The sequence below is a fragment of the Serinus canaria genome, chromosome 9, assembly GCF_022539315.1.
Source record: "Serinus canaria isolate serCan28SL12 chromosome 9, serCan2020, whole genome shotgun sequence".
In the NCBI taxonomy this organism is placed as follows: domain Eukaryota; kingdom Metazoa; phylum Chordata; class Aves; order Passeriformes; family Fringillidae; genus Serinus; species Serinus canaria.
Window position 1 is genome coordinate 5,957,593 of NC_066323.1, and position 20,207 is coordinate 5,977,799.

At 41.6% G+C, this 20,207-nt stretch overlaps 1 protein-coding gene across 5 annotated transcripts in view; it reads right to left on the reverse strand.

Moving 5' to 3' along the window:
• Window positions 1–10,251: 10,251 nt before the first annotated feature.
• TBL1XR1 (TBL1X/Y related 1) overlaps window positions 10,252–20,207 on the reverse strand; it is a 108,248-nt gene continuing 98,292 nt past the window's right edge. For all 5 annotated transcript variants that reach the window (XM_009089040.4, XM_018912782.3, XM_018912786.3 and 2 more), the window contains 4 exons: window positions 18,598–18,725; window positions 18,244–18,409; window positions 17,252–17,353; window positions 10,252–15,547 (listed from right to left, as the gene is read on the reverse strand). In XM_009089040.4, the coding sequence (XP_009087288.1) occupies window positions 15,521–15,547; window positions 17,252–17,353; window positions 18,244–18,409; window positions 18,598–18,725 (423 nt within the window). In that variant the 3' untranslated portion in view covers window positions 10,252–15,520. The remainder of the gene's footprint in view (window positions 15,548–17,251; window positions 17,354–18,243; window positions 18,410–18,597; window positions 18,726–20,207) is intronic.

A 20,207-nucleotide genomic window follows, 5' to 3' on the forward strand; every position in this document is an offset into this window, starting at 1 on the left:
TACCTTTACAAGCAGCTGAAGGCATCCTCTGAAGTCTTAAACTTGTCCTAATCAAATGTTTCAGTCAGTGTATTTTCATGAGACCTGGCAAATTTATTCCATTATGTGCTATTAATGGTGGATATTTGTGCATTAGGATGCAAAGAAGCAACTCCTACAACTACCATTTTACTAAGGAAAGTTTTGTAATTACACCAAGAGATTGGGAGTTGGGATTCCTGGATTTCTGCTGAGCTGTGGGACAGACTTAATGTGCTACTCCTTTATCCACTGAAGGCACAGTAATGTGAACATTACTGAACATTATTGTGAACATACTTGATAAAAGGGTGACTTTCTTTGGCATTTAATCCCTTCACCTGCATGCTCACTACTGCTGCTAAGGTTCTTAGAGATCCTCAGAGCAGTTTTATTGGTGTTTATGGGTGGTTAATGAGTTAATCCCTTTCCCTCTGACCTGGGTCACAAAGCTGAAAAGCTGAATTTGAAGCAACAATACTGGATAAGAGGTAGAACAGAGAAGCTTATGAGGAAATCAAAGAGAAATTGACTTGTTACTAAAGGTGTTTTCAAGTAAGTCCTTTTCATCTGGGGAGAGGATTAATTTTTTTCTGGACTATCCAACTTTTCAGAAAGAAAATGAAACCACTACTGCTGCAAGACCCAAAGACTGAAAGCTTCTCAATTTCTAATACAATTTTAGAGATTTGTTTGTTCAATAGAAAATAAGAACATCTGACCTTCAGTCTGCTAGATCCTTCACTCCCAGCACGTGGTGAGCAGGCAGGGCAGTGGGATCCCCTGGAGAGCAGCAGGCAGCAGAGGGGGCAGAGGGACACAGCTCCAGGTGTTGCAGAGATCCCAGGGGAAGCTCAGAGGGAGCATCCAGGTTCTTCTCCCACACCTGCAGAGAGCCAGGTAACTCCAGCCAGGGATTGTTCTAATCTCAGCTTCTGGTTCTTCCTCTATTTCTAATAAACCTGTCCCCAAGGACAAGGATATGAACAATTCCCTGGACAGTCCAGGGTCTTTTAGCCTTGCTTGTTTCTCTTGTGAGAGCTTCATCACTGAGCCCTGTCAAGGCCTCTCATGAAAAAAAGGGAAGAATCCCATGCCAGGAAGCCTCTATCCTAGGATAGCTCTCTAGTGGTGCCCTCTCTGGAGTGCCAGGTGGGCAGCCCAACCTTTGGCTTTTGCTTGTGTAGCCTGAATTCAAGGATCTGTTGGGTTGAAATTTCCCATTGAAACAGCTCAATCTGGCTGAAATGTTCAACAAAAGACTTTGCAGAAAAATGTATTTTATTGAAAGGAGTGTCTTGAGTTTTGTAACTGCCCTGACTTTGGTGGAAGAAGTCTCCTCTCTGAGGTGATGGTGATTTATCTGCTCTATTAAGTCCAGTGACAAAGCCCTGGTGCCTTCAATGGGACCAGAAATTAGACTGTCTGTGAAAAGGCAGGAATGGAGGTTTCACCTCAGTTGCTCTGATTTAAATGCAGAGAGGCTCTTGTGCCTCGTTTTGTGTTATCTCAGCTCTAAAGGAACAGAATGGGGAGCAGAGCTGTGCCATAATTGCCTAGGCTGAAACCAGCAAGTAGTTCAAACAAAAATATTTTATCATGGAATTCCCAAGTATATTTGGGAAACTACTGATTAATTTCTCAAAAGTGACTTAATTTCATTTCATTCTAACAAAACCAACAAATAATAATAATAATAAATAACCCACCACTGACCACTTCCCCCCACCCCAAAAACCAAAACAACCAAACAAAATCCTTTGCCACTTCTCACATTAGGAATATACTTACCTGGACATATGTATCTTTTTTCCTCACATTTTCCTCAAGGTACAATTCACCCAACAGTAAATACCTATGTTTTTAACAGATAAAATTCGATGGTAATTTCACAATCAACAATGCCTCGTGTTAGGAATTCCATTATTAAATCTGATTGAATATGATTAAATATGGCTCATGCTTTCCAAAATGGGTTGCATGATGGATTTAAATGAACTCATTAGTGGCTAATGCAGCAAAGCACTTTCTAAATGCTAATGTTTGGCTGCCTTTGGCTCGTTAATTAATTTGAAGATTGTGTAATTATGGGAGCTTTCGATTAGCATACATCTCTTCTTTTTATTCCCAAACGCCAGTTGTTTGTGTGTAACTATTGGAAATTCAATTATATTTATAATAAAAATAGGACATCAAACTGCCCAAACAAGCACACTCTGCAGGAGACAGCATCTTTCCCTTTAAAGTCTCCTTTATTACTGTTATTATCAAAAAGAACATGGGCTCAGCAGCTTTCTCTCAGCACAGAGCAGGGAGAGCACAGTACACGGCCCTGCCAGATAATTACACAGCCCTGAAGAGCTGTGCAGGATGTGTGAGGGCTGAATATGGCTTGGGAAGAAGCAGGAGCAGAGCTTGGCTTGTTTCCCCTCTCTCTCTTCCCTCTCCGTCTTTCCTTTTTTCAAATTTATTTATGTTGTACTTTGCTTTTAAAGGCCAACAGCCCCAAAATGAGGCCCAAACAGCCCAGCCAGAGGAGAGGAGCTGGTCTGTGTGTGCCAGGGCAGGCACAGCCCTGGGCTCCTGGTGGATGAGCAGAGCCACAGATTCCAAGGATTCTGCACCAGCTGGCAAAGCAACACCTGTTAAACTCTGCTGGTATTTTGGGCAGTGAAGGCACTGGCAGCTCTGCTTTAAATAACACCACAAATGGACATAAAGCAGAAATAGCCTCCTAGGCAGATATTAGGCACAAGGATGGGGCTGTAAATGTAACAGAGACAGAACTGAGCCAAGTGCTGCAGTCAAGGCTTGTGTCTGTAACAGAGACATGGGTTAAAAGCTGTGGACTCCTGAGCCCTACAGGGATAACCCATGTCCAAGACCCCTGGAGCTGTAAGGCTCCTGGGTGGCAGAAGAAAAAAAGAGCTGAACCTCCTGGAGACATTTGGAGTGACAACAACTGAAAAATGAAATCAGCTCCCTCAAGCATTTCTCCCATGCTTTTCAAAGGCACATCTGATTTCTCCAAGTCCCATGGTTGTCTTCCCAGCACACACTGAATTCACATCACTCCTTATCATAACAGGAAACTTGTTGGTCATCAATAGATTTTGTTCCCAGTGAGTACAGGGTTCTCTGCTGTAGTTATCCAGGGCCACCCACAGCTGGATGGAGGGGCATCACAAGTGCAAAAGGCAGGAAAACAAACCTTGGGATTCATTAGTATGCACAGCACTGCCTGGAAGGAGCCTTTCTCTGCCAGCAGCTGCAAGAGCAGCAAGGCATTAACATATGGAATAATTAAGCCAAATAAGTAACTACTGCATTTTCTAGTGAAACTGAAAAAAATCATTTTCTCAGTCAACTTGCATCTTAAAAACATCCAATGAGCATCACTTAAATAAATCACCTGAGGACTGTGGTATTTAAATTGCCATTAACCATGGATGCTCATCCTGTGCACTTCTATATGGATATATATTTTTAAAAAACTATCAACTAGGCATGATTTCATAGGTAACATCAAAACCTCAACACCCTCACCACATCTTCCCTCAAGGGAAAAAGTCAGGGAATGACTGTGAAGAAGGACCTGTTGGCTGGGCTGAACCACTGCTGCTTCCAAAACCAGAACCCCTGATCCACTCAGCTGCCAGGGAATCGGTGTTAGTGATGACCTGCACAGAAATGTCACCTCCTAAGGCACCTGGGAAGGTGAATCACTGACTCAGCAGCTGAGTGAAACCAGCAGAAGATGCAGGAATAGAAACAAACCAGGGAAGAATAGGGCTGGTGAAGGGTTCAGGGACAGGCAACCAACAGGAAAATCAACAGAGCAGGGAGTGAGGAGGAAGGGACCAGGCTCCCAGGCAGCTCCTGCCACCTGCAAAGTCTCTTGGGCTGATAAAAAAATAAATGAAACAAAGCCTAACACATGCACTTCAACCATGGCATTGGCAGTAGGAAAAGGTGTGGCACAGGTTAACAGGACAGCACCAAAAATGACAGAAAAGCAGTGGATTTTCATGCAGAACTGCAACCCCTGTCTGAGGTTACACCAAATGTAATCCATGTTTAAAGCCAAAGTCACAGAGATGGGGGTTGGGTTTTTTTGTACAGAGTTTCCCAGGGATTTTTCTGCTGAATTAAAGTCAGCCACCCTAGAAATATCTGTAATTCCAAGAGGGAGAAAGCCTTCCACCCTCCTGGGATATGACATTTATGGGTGAGAAAGGCAAAACATAGCATTGCCCATGTCCCCCTCCCTGCTGCTGTTAGGAGAGTGCTCTGCTGTTAATGCCATTAAATCCTGCACTGATGCTGATGGACACAGCCTGTGCCTCAGGCACCCAGCACAGGGCAGAGCCAGCACTCCTGCAGGACAAGCTGATGCAAGGAAACAACAGGAGGGCCTGGAAGTGCACAGCAGCCAGCTCCAACATCCAACTGTGCCTGTGGAAGCTCCCCTGTTGCTCTGCAAAGCTCACAGCCTGGTACTCTCCCTGAAATCCTAACCTTACCCTGCATCTCCCACACAGACACCTGCACCTGCTGTAATTCCCTTTGGAAGAGCACTCCATCCACCCTTCAGCTGGAAGGATCATGGTCCCAAAGCATCAGCTCTTTTATCTGCCTTTTAATCTCCTTTTTTCCACCCTTGAGATGTGCTCCATCTTCCCTTCTGCAGACAGGGAGGGCCTGCACACCATCATTTACCCAGCGGAAGATGAATCTGACAGTCTAATCCTAACTTCCTAACAGCTGTGTTTATTTACTTAAGTAGTAAATTGTTTCCTCTAAAGCACAGAGGGGTTGAACAGACACACATCTCTGCAGTTGGGGGAGGTTTGGTACTTGTACTTACTTTCTCTTGAAACTACCCATTTCTCCATCACTGAAGGATCTGAATTGCAGGCAGTCTTGGGATCTGAGCTTTGTTTTAATGACTCCTCTGCTGCTGCTTTGTAGCGAGGGGAAGGCAGGCTGGAAGTGCAGCAAAATTGGCTTGCAGGAAATGGGAAATAACCCCACTTAAGCTCTGAATCTGCCTGACTACACTCACTCCCATTGCAAGACACTGGTGTGTTACCCATTTGCAGTTCAGTTCAGCTCTCGTTGCCCTTTGCCTGTCCCCACACTCACCCACAGGGGATAGCTCTGGACAAGCAGCAGCACTCGAGGTCAGAAGAGCTGCCAGGATACTTTGAGGAGTCACTCACCCACACCCTGACTATTAAAATCCAGCCCTATTAGTCCAGATCAAGCTGGTTTTTGTGTTTCTGGAAACAGCCCTCAATACCTGGTGGGTCCTGCTGGGACAGCAGCAGCTCCTGAGCTCTGCTGGCTGCTCCTGCTCACAACAGACTGTGACTGCTTAGGAACCTGTACAAAGCACTTACTGAGAGAAGGAAACAAACCCAAAATCTCACAGCTTACCATGAACCAAGCACTGCTGCAGCCACCCCAGCTGGAACTGCAAGTGTTGGAAAAGAGAGGCAGAAATCTAATGGGGAAATAGCACATCCTTCCTGCTCAGCAGCAGCGGGAATTTCTTAATGCTAATGAACACATACCATGATATGTGATCCCGTGCTAATAAAATCTCCTTTTCTGGCATCCACTTCTCCTGGGGGCTATGGAAGCAGCTGGAAACACAGCACACACCTACCTACTCTGTCACCACTGGGACTGCTGGACCCTTGAAACTCTCTCAAAGAGGGCTGTAAAAGGAGGTGCATTTTCTCCACACTCCCCAGGGCAGCAGCAGTCTCAGTTGAGCAATGGTCTCTGCTCAGCCTGCAGGTGTTTGGGGTTTCCCAGTTCTAAATCCTGATGTGTGTTTAAAGCTTTTTATTCACAATAGATTTGGATGTTGTTGAATCCTCATGACTGTGGTCTATTTAAAAGAAGTTCTTCTTAAGACAGTGGTCAGAAACCAGGAATATGTGTGTCTCCATGAGACAGAATCAGCCCTGTCTGAAATACATTTTTATCAGATTAAAAAGCATTTACTGCTGAAAGCATGTTTAATATTGAGCAGTTAAAATTTTTTCTCTCTTCTTTGTAACTATTACCAATGTCTTAATGTATCACTGGAGCATTTCCTGAATTTTCTGTTTTGTTTCAGGCCCTGCCTCCCAGGGGTCCTGCTCTACTCACTGTTTCTGGAACATTTCTGTCCCAGTGCTGGTTTGGGAGCAGGGTCCCAGGTGGAAGCCATGGGCAGACACAACCTCAGCCTGGTCCTCTGTCCTATTTTGGGGGAAAATTTGAGTTTAATTCCTAGCTTTGCCATAGACCTGCTGGGCAGCCTTGGACAAAAACCTGTCACTAGCTGAAAAACACAAAGGGGGAACAACACAAAGGTTACAGAAGGGAAAAAAGGTGTTTATGTAAAACTTCCAAAAACCAGGGGGTCATTGCTGGGACATCAGCCAAGGAAAAATTATAAATTGCTATAAATTACTGAGCTACTTCTCTGAGTTATTATACTGCAAAACCAGAAATCTTATTTTGTTTTCAGTTTCTCCCTGCCTTGTTTCAGAGACCATATTTCTTATAAACAAGATTCTTATTTCAGTATTCATTAGATTGTCTGTCAAGGAGAGCAGCTGGTGTTGATGAATTGATTAAGACACTCTGAGGACGGTTCAGTTTAAAGAAGAAAAGACACAACAGATTTCAAAGACATGAAGGCTGCTGTGAACAATAAACAGCTTTCTTCCCCCTCCCCACATTCAGGGTGGGCAAAATGCTAAGTTTTTAATTGCACAGAAGATTCAGGTTAGAGAGGAAAATGTTTTGCCATTAAGGTTATTGCAGTATTTCAACAGGAAAGCCTTGGAGAGCAGCCTGGCAGGACCAGGCACGTGCAGCTCCCTGACTGCCAAGGGTCCTTCCTCACCTACAACCTCAGACCTTCCTCCCCACCTTCCTCATCACTTGGTGACTCCTGTGATTTTCAAACAGAAACTCCACAAGCAAAATTACTCCCCTTTATTCTGCTTGTTTACAAGTCCTCACAGAGAAAGCAGAATGGCTGAAGAGCTGGACAGAACTCTTGGAATTCCTATATCCATGTAAAAAGTGATCCAGCTGCAAATGCAAAGAAAGTCACAATGTGCTCGTTTCAGACTAACAGAGCACTTTGGGCACAGAGTTCTCATCCTCATTGTTTCTTATTGTCCAATTCAGAGGCACAATTTACCTGCAACTAGAAAAGCATTTGATGGAAACACTGAGTTGATTTATCCACCCAGCCAAGCAAATAATAACAGTAATAAGCCAGGAGATAAATAAATAGATGGGTCAACAAGTATTTTGCTCTTGAATGCTCAAGGTAAGAAATCATATACCTAAACCCCCAAATTGGAGATCAATCACTGTCCAGACAGCAGCACCAAATTACATCTCTATACAGCTGACATTCCAAGAATTATTGGAGAATTTCCTGCTTGAACAACACACAGGACAAAGTTATAATTTGGTCCCTATGAAAACTATATTGAATGATTTTCCCATAGAATTAGCTGCAGGAATTGGATAGAAATAAATAGGATAAAATAATAGAATATTTAATTCAGCACACACAGCAAGTTTTACCAATCTGAGCATGAGATGGTAAACAACAGAATTGCAACTCCACAAACTCCTACTTCTGTGTCTTGGGAATTGGCTCCTGGCTTCAAATTACTCACTGCTAGAAAGCAGTTTGCTCCCATCCACCTAATCAGCACCTGACTTTTCTGCAGTGCTCAAGCGAACTGAAGACAGATGGGCTGTAGCCAAAGAAAGGGAAAGAACAGCAAAACTTTCAAGTAACTGTTTAAGAAGTAAACTAAGTGAAATTCTTCACTATTGTCCTGTGGTGGGAATTTGCTTCTTTAAAAACTAATCACTTATGAGAAATTAAGGGATATATGTTAAAATTATTGTGGCTCCCAAGCAATATGAATACATGGTTATTGTATATATTGTCTACAATAAACATGTATATTGTATATTGTCATAAAAAAAGGTCTTTTGCCATATTTTATATTTTTTCAGTGCAGCCCAAGTGCAACAGCCAGCAGACACTGTGCTCCAAGTGGCTTCTGGAACTGCAAATGATGCAGCAGCACAACTCCCTGAGCAAGAAAGAGGCTGTGGGGACCCAGTGCAGCTTTGGGGAGCCCCCAGCCAAGTCCACATGACACAACCCCCACCGGGGCCCCTCTGCCTGGCACTGATTAAGGCAGGACCCAAACCTTCAGGTATTCTTGTCAGCAGAAAGCATTAGAAGCAAGGACAAAGGTACAAATTAAACTAAATGGAGCCGCAGGTGTCATGGTTTCCACCAAGGCTGAGCCAACACACAAGGAGCAAAAGGTGCCTTAGGCTTGTGGCATGAGCACTTCAGCACAGGAAACTTGATCTTTAGTGGATGGATTTTTGATATGTCAGAATAAAAAGTCCTTCATCCACCAACATCTCTTTTCAGAAGTGCTGCCCTGGGTCTGCTTGCACTGAAGTAATTGGGAATTTCCCAACAGCATCACTGTGAGCTGGGCCCTTTGATCCTCTAATTGGGAAGGCAGAACACTCAGTCTGAGCTGTCACCAGTCCAGTGAAGACTTGAAAACATTCAAGAACATGTAACTCAGAAAGCTCAAAACACAGTGTTCTCAAGGTTAAAATCAGGGCACTCAGCATCTAGAACAAGTCAGAAAAACTCTGTGGAAAAAAAGAGTCTGCTGAAAGTACTCAAGCTCTATCAAGATGTCTTGACATATTTTTGAAGCCAAGATCTTGACTTAGTAACTGAAGAATTAATCTGGAAGCAGAACCTTTTTATATGACATCTGTTAAGAAAACCTGTCTTTATTAATCCTTCAACCAAGCCTTTATGGCACCAATTTTCAGTTAGTCAGATAACCATGAAAGCCCCTGCACTGCAGAACTCCTGGGTCAGCTTTCCTTAAGGACAAAATACTAACTGGGGCATCATCATTCTCTACAGAACCATCAATAAATTCCTCCCAAATTATTATTCCATTGCAGCTGCCCTGTGCTGACATCAGCAAACCAAAGATATTGCTTTGACTTCCATTAAATCATTTCCCTGTGAGGTAGGGAGCATGGATTTTATGAATAACTGAGACCACAAGCTCCTAGAGAGTTGTAAGAATCAGGCTGTAACTAAAGACCAAAGGGAAGACTTGGGGAGCAGTGGAATAAGGCACCTACCTGGAATGCTGTCTCCTCTTCACAGGATGGATCTGGCCATCACTACCATGTGAGAGCAACATGTACATAACACAACACTGCCCTGTGGTTCCTGTGTTTGCACTAATGAAATATCAGCTCTCAGTCTGCCTCAGAACCATGAAACTGCTCCAACACTGCTGCCTCAAAATCCAGGTGATGCAGAAATCCTGCAATGAGCTTGGACTCCAGGTGAAGGGAAGGCAAGGCTGGTTTTACACTTGTAAAACAGAGTCCCTCTGTTTTCAGTTCATTACAGGCACTTTTCAACAGCAAGTTTCAAAATATTAGAATCAATTTTGATAGCATTACTGAGAAAGCTACTACATTTGGATATAGAGCAAATCAGCAATCTACAAGAAAAAGCAGCAATTTCACCATAAATTGGTGGCACATTGAAAAGAAACATTGACACATTGAAAAGAAACTGCCCAGGTTCCCTCCCTTGGATAATGACATGACCCACAATTCCAAAAGAATTAAATCATATGTATGATGGATGTATGCTATTTTACACATGAATCTGAATGGTTTCACACATTTATCTGCAATACAGTAACACAAACAATGTTGCTCTGCACCACCAGATCTCCCCATGAGATTCCATCACCAGGTAGGAGCTGCTCCCACGCCTCCAGAATCTTCCACACAGCTTCACCACGGGACTCTGCTGCTGTTGCACAGGTGTAGGGGTGAGGGGAAGATGGAGCATGTAAAACACAAGATATATCAGTTCCCCTAAATGGAAGAGCAGGACAGGGTGGCAGGGGAGGGTGTCACCATCACAGGATCTACTGTGTGCTCACAAAGATCCTGCAGCCACACACTGCATTAGCTCCTGCTGCTGTTTGCACCTTGTCTTATGCGAAAATGTGCCAAACCAAATATTAAAAATAGTGTTTCAGTCTGTCACTTCCCCAGCCTAATGATATGCAAATCTTCCATCCCAAGCGTCTAAAATTATTGGTATATAACATTCAGCCAAGGTAATATCAAAATATATTTTATTCTGGACCTCTTTCAGATCTGATTCAAATTACAGTTGTCAAAGCAATACAATGCAAAGGGAAACTGCAACAGAAAATGTGCCTAGAGGGGATATAAAGGCCTTGGGGACAAATCATTGTGATGTAGAACCAAAATACATCATAAAGTGTAATTAACATGGTCCAGGACAGTATAGAACATCTATATCAGTCTTCTTTAGACAATAATCATGAAAACTGAACAATAAAAGTCCTTTAAACAAGTACAAAAAACTGTCATGGGCTGGTTTACACTTTTACAACAGTTGTAGTTTAACTGGATAACTGAAGAAATGATGCAGACATTTTAATCCAGTGCTATAGGTAGGCTCACAGAATTAGACCCAAAGGATTTGTAACTCCAAATGAAACCATTACAACTACAATGTCAATGTCAGGAGAGAGAGAAAATTACTTCTGTATTCTAGAATTACTGTTCTGCACACTGCAGTCTGTTGAGGACAAGATTGCAAAGTACACTGGACTAGCAACAACATGCAGACTGTTTTCTTGTATTTACCCACAAATGTCAAAAAACATTATGAAGTAAAAACGAATGATTATTTAAAAATAAAAAAAAACAAAACAAAACAAAAACATGCCTCAAGTTATTGTCAAGCTTCAAACTTAAAGGCAGAGAAAGCAAATAATGTACTCAAAACTACTGATCTGAAGCACTATTAACACTAAATCTGCAATCCACTCGAAACGGCAGATTTTCCTGGTTCGTCTGCCTCCCACCAGACTGACAGTGAAGACAGTCACACTTTCACAGCTCGTGGTATTTCAGAGCTTTCTCTAGAGGGAGAAGTGAGGACTGCTCCATGTCTCTCTCCCTACGGAAAATGTCAGGGATCTCGATGGAGATTTACTGCTGTCTCCCGAAGCCGCATTTGCTGCTAACATGCCACAATGTTGCTTCTGCTTTCTTCAGGCGTCTGGAGAGGGTGGAAGTGATCCCACCGGGGAATGGCTCTACAGGGCTTTGGGAAGGGAGGAGCTATCCTGTTCGTCAGCCAAAAAGGAACTGGGCTAAACCCAGCAGGTCCTGCTCTGGCAAAGCCCCACGGACACTGGGGACCCTCGGCTCGAGGGGGATGAGGCTGATTTTATCCACGCTGGGGCTCGGCACAGCCCCGGCAAGTGACAGAGAGGGGGATTCCTGGTGAAGTTAAGACTGGAAAAAGCAGATCCCAAGGCTCCCCTCTCTGCTGAACAGCCAACCTTGTGTTTACGGGCTGAACCCCCCAGTTTGCAGGGGCAATGAAGCTCCTTTAATGAATTAAAGGTGTCAGCTGCTGAGGTCGCTCTGCTGGCAAACCGGCACGGCCGCCCTGTGCCGCCCACTGCTCTCCCTAAACACAAAGGACATTCCCTATCAGACGCCCCAGCATGAGGTAAGCAGTGCAAGGAAAAAGGAGTGCTTTTAAAAATGAAAATCAATTAAAATTGGTAGAAATCTTTGGCCTTTCTCTCAAGATGCATTAAAGTGTCACGAAATCAAGAAACATGCTTCGAAATGCCATGTCGTTCTGACTCTGGTAACTACTACCTCCCCTCCACCCAACCCAGAAAAAGAGGCACTTTTAGTGTTTCATATAAGATTTCCAATCATCTAGTAGACATGCTAAATAACCCTGCACAATGGTAGTCCCAGAATAAACTCAGTTTATCAACATTACAAAGAGTCTAAAAAAGCTTTTATGAAGACCTAGATATTCTCTTAACTACACTAAAAAGTCCACTGGTTGGGAATCTTTACATCAATTTAAAAATGCAGAAAAAGGTGAAGTAAAAATAGAAAAAGACGAACTCTACAGAAACCTGGATCTGGTCATGCAAAAATGACAAACGGGATTCTGAGATGGATGCACAGAAAGACAGCGAACTCAAGAGCAGTTAATTTCTTACCCCACCATTACTTCTGAGCCCAGCTTTTCCCCTTCCTTTTATCCTCTGTTCGGATATTTGCCTGTTTTCTTGTTGAGCTGATAAAAATAGGAACGACTCCATCCGTAAGACTGAGCACGCACGTACACGCTACACAAAGTCAGGGCCTTGCTGCCATCTGGCTTCCCCTTTGAAAGGAGCAATTTGGACAGTCTACCCCACCCTGGAACACGAGACCTTGGTGCTATAAAAACCTGCAATTAACGTCACGGTTCTGCGGTGGTTTTGCCTGGTGTTTGGTTGACGGGGTGGCAGAACGCGGCGTGCGGCGGCTCCGGGCGTGCGGGAGCAGGAGCAGCACTGTGGCATGCGAGGCAGGACAGCTGGACAGCTACGCCAGAGCTGGGCTTGGGGACACTGCCTGGGGACCCTGACTGGCCTGGGGACACTGGCCTGGCCCCGTGGCAGTGGGACACCTCGGCTCGGGGGCGCTGGCCTGGCCCCACGGCAGCGGGCACTGCCCGCGCAGCGCTCGAGCCAACGGAGCCGACGTTCCTGACAGCCCCGGCCCGGACACGCTGGAGCCCTGGTGTTCTCTATTTCTGAGTGTGTGATGCTATGCTGAAGCAACTAGAATTGCAACCAAAACAGCTGATGATTGAGAAAGAGGACAATGGCAATACCCTAAAACATGGCTGTGTGATTTTGCAGCTATGTCACAGAATTCCACCACAATTCGGTTTAGATTGGCTGAAAGAATCATCCAATAACTTTTATGAAAATGAATAAACTGTCCATATTAAAATACAAAAGTACTATCAAGAATCACTTCTGACTTTCAGATTTTAAATTCAGTGCAATTGACAAATGCATTGCTAACGAAAAATGCAGCTTAAACATACTCAAAACATTTGTGTCTATTCCTGGGAGCACAGTTTAAAATTATTGCACAGAATTTTTTTTTTATTTTTATTTTTTTTTCATTAAATGACAGAGGTCAGCCACAGTCATGGACCTCCAGCAATAAAAGCAATATTTCAAGTGCCAGACACTCAATATATTAGGTTTCCTACATATTGTAACTCACAGGGTAATTGCTCAAAACATTTGCAATATGTTCCAAAACCCTAAAAATAGCTGGCACAGAACCACCACAGATAACTGTCTTTATGGATATGACTTGGTGTTGGTTTTAAATGCTGTGTATGATAGCAGTATATTCCTGGGGTGTATATAAACCATGTGTTATTGTTGACTTGTCTTAACCACTGGCAAATTGCTACCCTACCTTAGCCAAACTCAGACTTGCTTCAAGTCATGTTTATTTCATGGAAATAGCAGAAATCGATGCCTAAAGAACAATGGTTAAAATGTCAAAGCTGCATTATCTCAATTAAATGAATTTATGCTTAACTTGGACGGGGGAAAAAGAGCCCCAAATGAATAAAAAAATAGGTTAGAGACTAACAATCATAAGTCACAAAATTAATTGTGATTGAAATAGTGTTATAAAACCGATAACTTTGCAAAGCTCTGTAATATAAACCATTCCTTAAGTAAAATGTCTGTGATATAAATTTGACAACCTCTCTTTTTATAAATTTACACTCTTGGAATCTTATGCAAGACATGATGCAACCTTTTCGACTACACATACGCATAAACACAACCTCATGCTATCATTTACAAATAAAATCACTATTAGTATACTTTTAATCACATGAGCAGAAAAAGGTTTGCCATATACATCTGTCATTGTAAGAAAAATACTTGATATTGTAAACAGAGTAAAAGACACTATATAGTAGTGATTATTAAAAAAATAGCAGCTTACATCTACCCTATATTTTGAAAAAAATGTAGTCACAAGATACAATAAACTGCAGGACTGGAGCAGCAGGGGAATTAGTGCAAGTATTCATCTTTTAAATAAGCTGAATCACTGCTATTAAAATAAACTTGAAGCAAGTCCTCTGTTTAAGATCTTTTTTTTAAATCTAAGGTAGTAAACATTTTGCCTCTTAATGGCAGTGTTATCAAATATATGCCAAAGATTTTATTTTAATAAAGAAAAATTACATGAAATACTTTTAATACTGGAGATTGGTTACAATTATACATCTAAGCTCCTACAAATAATGATGGGCAACTCTCAAAGAAGCTGTGGCATGAACCCTTGTCCAGAAAGATCTTAACCTCCTAAACAAATCCCCCAGCTATACTTTGCTCCTTTTCACAATAGTGCACAATTTAACCATATTTTAGCTATGGTCTTAAAGCAACAGAAGATGCATTTTTCCTCTTTATTTTTTTCCTCTTTTTTTTTTTTTTTTTTTTTTTTTGCATCCCTGTTTGTTTTCTTTTTCCTGTGTTTTTGTGCCCTTCTGTTCTTACGTTTGGCAGAATTATGTCCCAAATAAGAAATTACTGCATTTCAGCCACGTCACCAGAAAATCAAACATAGCATTATATCCATTTCCATCCTGCTTTGTAGATGAGAAGGACGTGGAATACCACGCTGCAAAGAAGGATTTTTTTTTTCTTCTCTCTCCCTAATCCCATTTCCACCCTCCCTCTGTTCACAAAATTGTGCTCTGGGAGCCACAAAATGTACCAAACATTATCAGGTTCAAACTACCTCTTCAAAGAATTCATCAAAACATGTTTCAAAGAAACGCCTTTTTTTTTTTTTTTTCCCCAAGGTGAAAAAATATAAACAAGAAACTAAATCGCTCCCTTACTTCATGCATCCGTAAACTTAACCAAAACAAAACAGAAAATCCAATGTTGAAAAGCAAAGGAAAAAAAAACTACTGCTGCAGATTTCTGTAAGTCCATTTTCTCTGTACACACAAACTGCTCAACTACTGAGAAGGAAAACAAAAATACCCCACAAATCCACGTGAGAATGGATCTCATGGGGGAAGGGGTAATGAAGGCTGCCATTAGTATCTTCTGATTTTGGTATGTATATGGGTCTGCTCTTGTATATGGTATATTTCTCTCTCTCTCTCGCTCTCTTCTGTTTTTCATATCCAAAAACCTTTAAATGTTATTTTGGGGCACAGCAGATTCCAGCACTTGGTGAACAGGATTCACAAGCTGTGACAAAACTCTGTCATCCTCTTCAGGGTGTAATTATTTTTTTTTCTTTCTCCTCTTTTTTTTTTTTTTTTCTCCTTTTTTTTTTGTTATATACAGTCTATGTATATATTTCTTTTACATTTGGCTGTAGTGGACTGGCCATGGTTCGATTGGGACTGTAGCAGTACATGGGTCAGGGACAGTCATTTTGGCTATGTACACATTCATAGTCGGTCCATGGCTTCCAACTAAGAGCGCTATTTCCGGAGGTCTAGTACACAAACCTGCAAAGAGAGAGACACACATGCAGCAGCTGCACAGCACCACGGCCTTCCACAGCTCTGGGTGAAGCATCAGAGCAAAACCTGCCACCTGGCTGGTGTCAGCTTAACCTTGAATCTATTAACAATGATTAAATAACATCAAATTGACCAGGTGAGCCCTTTAATAACCAAGGGCACTGCTGCCTCCAGAATTACAATCAGAGCAGCAACAACATCTTATGTAAGCTGTCTGCCTGTTTTTTAATACTGTGAGGCTGAGAACTGACTCTAATTTCATTTATATTTTTACAAACTAGATTCAAGTACATGGACAAGTACTAAAATAGATCAGAAAAAAAAAGTTAACGGTGTACAAATTCCACTTTTAGTCTTCCCAAAATCTCCACTAAGTAGTGCTGCTGGGTCTGTCAGATATAGAAATCTACTAGTAAAAAATAACCACACACAAGATAACACCAGGTGCAAGCACATTTAAAATAGAGTGGAGGTGAAAGGCTTTTGCTAGCAAACAATATAGAACAAATTAAGTCCAACATTTTTTAAAATATCAGAAACTAAATGAAAACAAATCTATTCCAAGTACAATCAGCTTCTTGGGCCAAATTAACTGGAGAACTGAAAAGGTTACACAGCATGTATAAAAAAGGGTCATCTGGGGGGCTGATAATCAATTTCTACTCAGGATATGCCTTGAGCTTTTGTCCTTTTATGATATTGCCTATACTTAAAAGACTAAGACAGTATCAAGACCAATCAAAATTAATTCTCTAGAATTCAGGCCTCTTAAAATCCAGAACTTCCTATTTTGAGATTTGAACTCTAACAAAACAGCATTACTTACCAGCAAGGAGCATTCAGGAGGGAATTGCTTTGGCACCTGTGCTAAGATGCCACCTGAGACTTTGCACTACTGAGCTGCCAGGATGGCTTTTTGCTGATGTTAGTTAAAGGAAGCTACAGCACTTCAAAACACAATTCCCTTATCAGCCTTATTTTACTTTAATTTTGCTTTTCCTTAGGCTCTCCTCTTTCTTTGCCAACCATGGTGAGACAGAGACAAGCAAAAGCCCCAGGACTGTGCTCCTTATGGAGACCCTGCACATTCCCATCCAACTGCAGCTCTCTGCAGGGCAGTGTCAGAGCAGCCAGGAGGAGATGCTCCAACACCCTGCAGTGAAATGACAGTGGGAGCATCCATGATTAGTTAAACATGATTTTATTCCCTGCTTTTCCTAAGCAAAGTAAGAAGACTGGTATTTATATATAGCTGCTGACATTTTTAGGAACTTTTTAATTATAAGCATTTAGAAATCTGCACTTTGTTTTGCTGTTGAATGCAATGCAGAAGGTATTTCATTCCTGTCATGCATTATAATAATATCACCTACACTGAGCATCTTCCCTTGAAAAGGGCAAAGAAAAATAAATTTGTTTCCAAACCAGCCACACTGAACATCCTGACACAGCAGTCCCCAGAAGGAACAGAAAATATAAATTGGAGATATCTCCACCTTCTGAGGTTTTTGGACTGGAATAAAGATATTCTCCCTAAAATACCACAGCAGCATTACAGTTGAAAACCTACAGGTGAGCTGGCTGCATTCAACCTTCAGCTAGAGAAGGAAATTTTGTCTCCATTGTTGGTTAAAAGATTTCCAGAAGATGTTTGTAATTGGAACACCAACCAAGTCAAGAAACACTTACTGAACCATCTGAAGCACTTGCTCCAACTTTGTCTCCTGCTGCATTCCAGCAAACCTCAAAAATCCCTCCTGTTCCCCGATAACTGTGAACTAGGGCACCTGTCTAAAAAAGGGACAAGGCAAGTAATTAAAACAACAAAATCAAAGTGAACAAGCACAATGTGTACATGTAAAATTTCCCCACTGCTTTGAAAAGCTAAAATTCTCAGAGGAAAGTGGTCCAGAAGAGATTTGTGGACAGTCTCAGCACCTTGTCAGAGAATGTGTCACAACCATTAGATCTTGAGTTCCTGTGTTTGATGGGCAAAACTGGGGATGGTCACAACAACTTCCAATTACTAAAATGAGCCTTTGAGAAATTAATACCCAATGTCCAGCAGCCAGAGATTGCATCATGCCTGACAACAAGGTCTTTAGACTTTGAACATAACAAACCCTTTTCTTCTGCCAGAAATACAAAACAAGTAATAGTGTCCTTTTTGAGAAAGTTTTCTAGACGTACTTTGCCATCATTATCTTCCCTCACTTTGCATTCTCTTGTTTGTCAGTGAGATTCAATGAAACAGCCAATCAGATTAGTATGTCTACACTCAGTCATCATTTCTCACAAAAGCCCCTGTTTTATCAGGAATTTGAAGTTCAGAATTAACAAAGACTAATTTTGGATGAAATACGTTCTTGGAGAAACTTTATTCAATGTAGGGTTTTGTCGGTGTCAGAGTTTTTGGTTTGGGTCTTTCTGGCTTGTTGTTTTGTCCTTTTGGGTTTTTTTTGCTAAGACAATGTAAAGACAAGTATTACTTCACCACAGGCAACCATTCAAAGAGAGAAATTAAATGTACAACCATTAAAAGAAATAATCTCAGAACAAAGAGAAAACCAGTGTGTTAGGAATGACAAAGCTCTTTGTGGCTGAAGTATGATGGATAAACAAAGGTTGGAAGGATGGAAAAGACCAAAACACAAACTTCTCAACACAGACAAGAGCAATACCTGTGTATTCCAGATGTGTACACATTTATCAAAGGAGCCACTGGCCAGGTACCTGCCATCAGGACTGAAAGCTACACTGTACACAGGTTCTTGATGTTTTGTCAGAGTATGAATACAAATACCTCTGTCTACATCCCATAACCTAACAGTAGAATCAAAGGATGCACTGTCAAGGAAAAAAAAAAACAAAACCAGATTAATTACATCTCAATTCAACCTATTTTTGTTGCTAATACAAACAGAATATGATAAAGTATCTTACAAGCTTCAAAGCATTCTCTGAACTTACATTTATAGACCAGTGAGGTAAAAAAAAATGTTTAACAAGCATTTAAAACTAGGATTAAATAGTACCTTGCTAACATAAGATTGGCATTTGGATTATTTGTTCCTGGTCCTGTAGGACTCCATTTGATAGTATAAATTTCTTTGTTGTGTGCTTGTAAATCATGGACACAACTGTCTTGTTTCATACTCCAGATCTATGATAAAAAGGGAGGAAAACACAAGTAAGTTAGCACAATATGGTACTAAAATACATTTTCCATGTTTCTTCTGTATCATTTGCAGCCTGACTGTTATCTTTTAGGCCACTCAGAACATTTGCTATGATTGCTAGGTTTCTAGAATAATTATGCCAAGTTCTATTCCAGGACCTTTCATTCTTTGCATTCTAAGTCCCCAGTGAGGTTAATGAATAATAAAGGTGCTGCCTGTAGAAACCAAACTGCCTGAGTGAACTGCAAACCCCTTGAAAAGTGCAGGGATGAGAGCAGATGCTGAAATGAGAAGAGCAGAACGTAAATGTTCATGCCTGAGTTGATAAAATACCACGGTCCTATTTTTAAATGAACTTCTTGCTACACAGACTGAGTGAAATAAAGGGATAGTAGAGAAATTTTCTGTTTTCATACAAATCCAGAGACACAAATACCACTATGGCATTTTCCTGATCTATTAGTGCTTGCATTGCCAGATTTCAGTGTTCAGTACTTCAAAGAGGTCATTAGAGGACTCCAACTCCTGTATGATCATACTCAACAAACAAAATAACTTTATTCTATTAAGGGTTTACATGGCTTCTACAGAAGGGATTTGGGAAGGATTTTATGCCTTGTCCTACATGTGCAACTTGATATGGCAGATAAGCACCTGAATGCTATTTTTAATAATATCTGTCTCAGAAATGCTATCAGTTCACTTTTTGTTGGAGGAAGCTACCAGGAGCATGTTTAAACCCAACTGTGTTTAAGCTGCAATTGAGGTGCATGTGTAAACAAATGGTGCTTTTCAGAACTGCAGCTTTGCTAAAGAGGAAATTGATTTTCAATGTGCAGACAGAATTGAACTTGTATTTCCAGTTTAATTGATGGGATCAAAATCTAGCTTCTCTTCCCAAAACTAGCATAGATGAAGGAGTCTGTATCAGCTGCCCTAGAGAACGTTAAGCTGTAGATAGAAACTGACCAAGTAAATAAATCCCTAGGCACCTTCCATGTGCTTCCAAACATGGTATTTATTCCTTCTGCCATTAAAAAGTAAGTGATGCAGAAGTGATTAGTGATGTGTAGACTTAGCCTCCAGCACTTGGCTTCTGAGCTAATCCTGAACAAAACAGTAACATTCTTTCCAGCCTGGGCTCCATTTGAAACAGCCACCAAGAAGTTAATTGCCCGAATCCCACAAATGCTGACACATTCCCAGTTGTCACCTCTACTCATGGAGAGGCAGCAGCAACAACAGCTCAAGCTCCAGACTGGAATTCATCACCCTGGAGTTTCAGCTGTTTAAGTATTAAATACCTGGCTGAAGCTGGCTGTTTGAACTCCATGCACTGCCAATGGAGAACAACTGATGCTCTCAGGGGTTTCCTCATCACACTTGACTTAAGACACTTAACTTAGGAAAGGATAACTTGCTCTTCAGCAGTGCTAGACAGAGCTGACTGGAGATGTCTAGACATC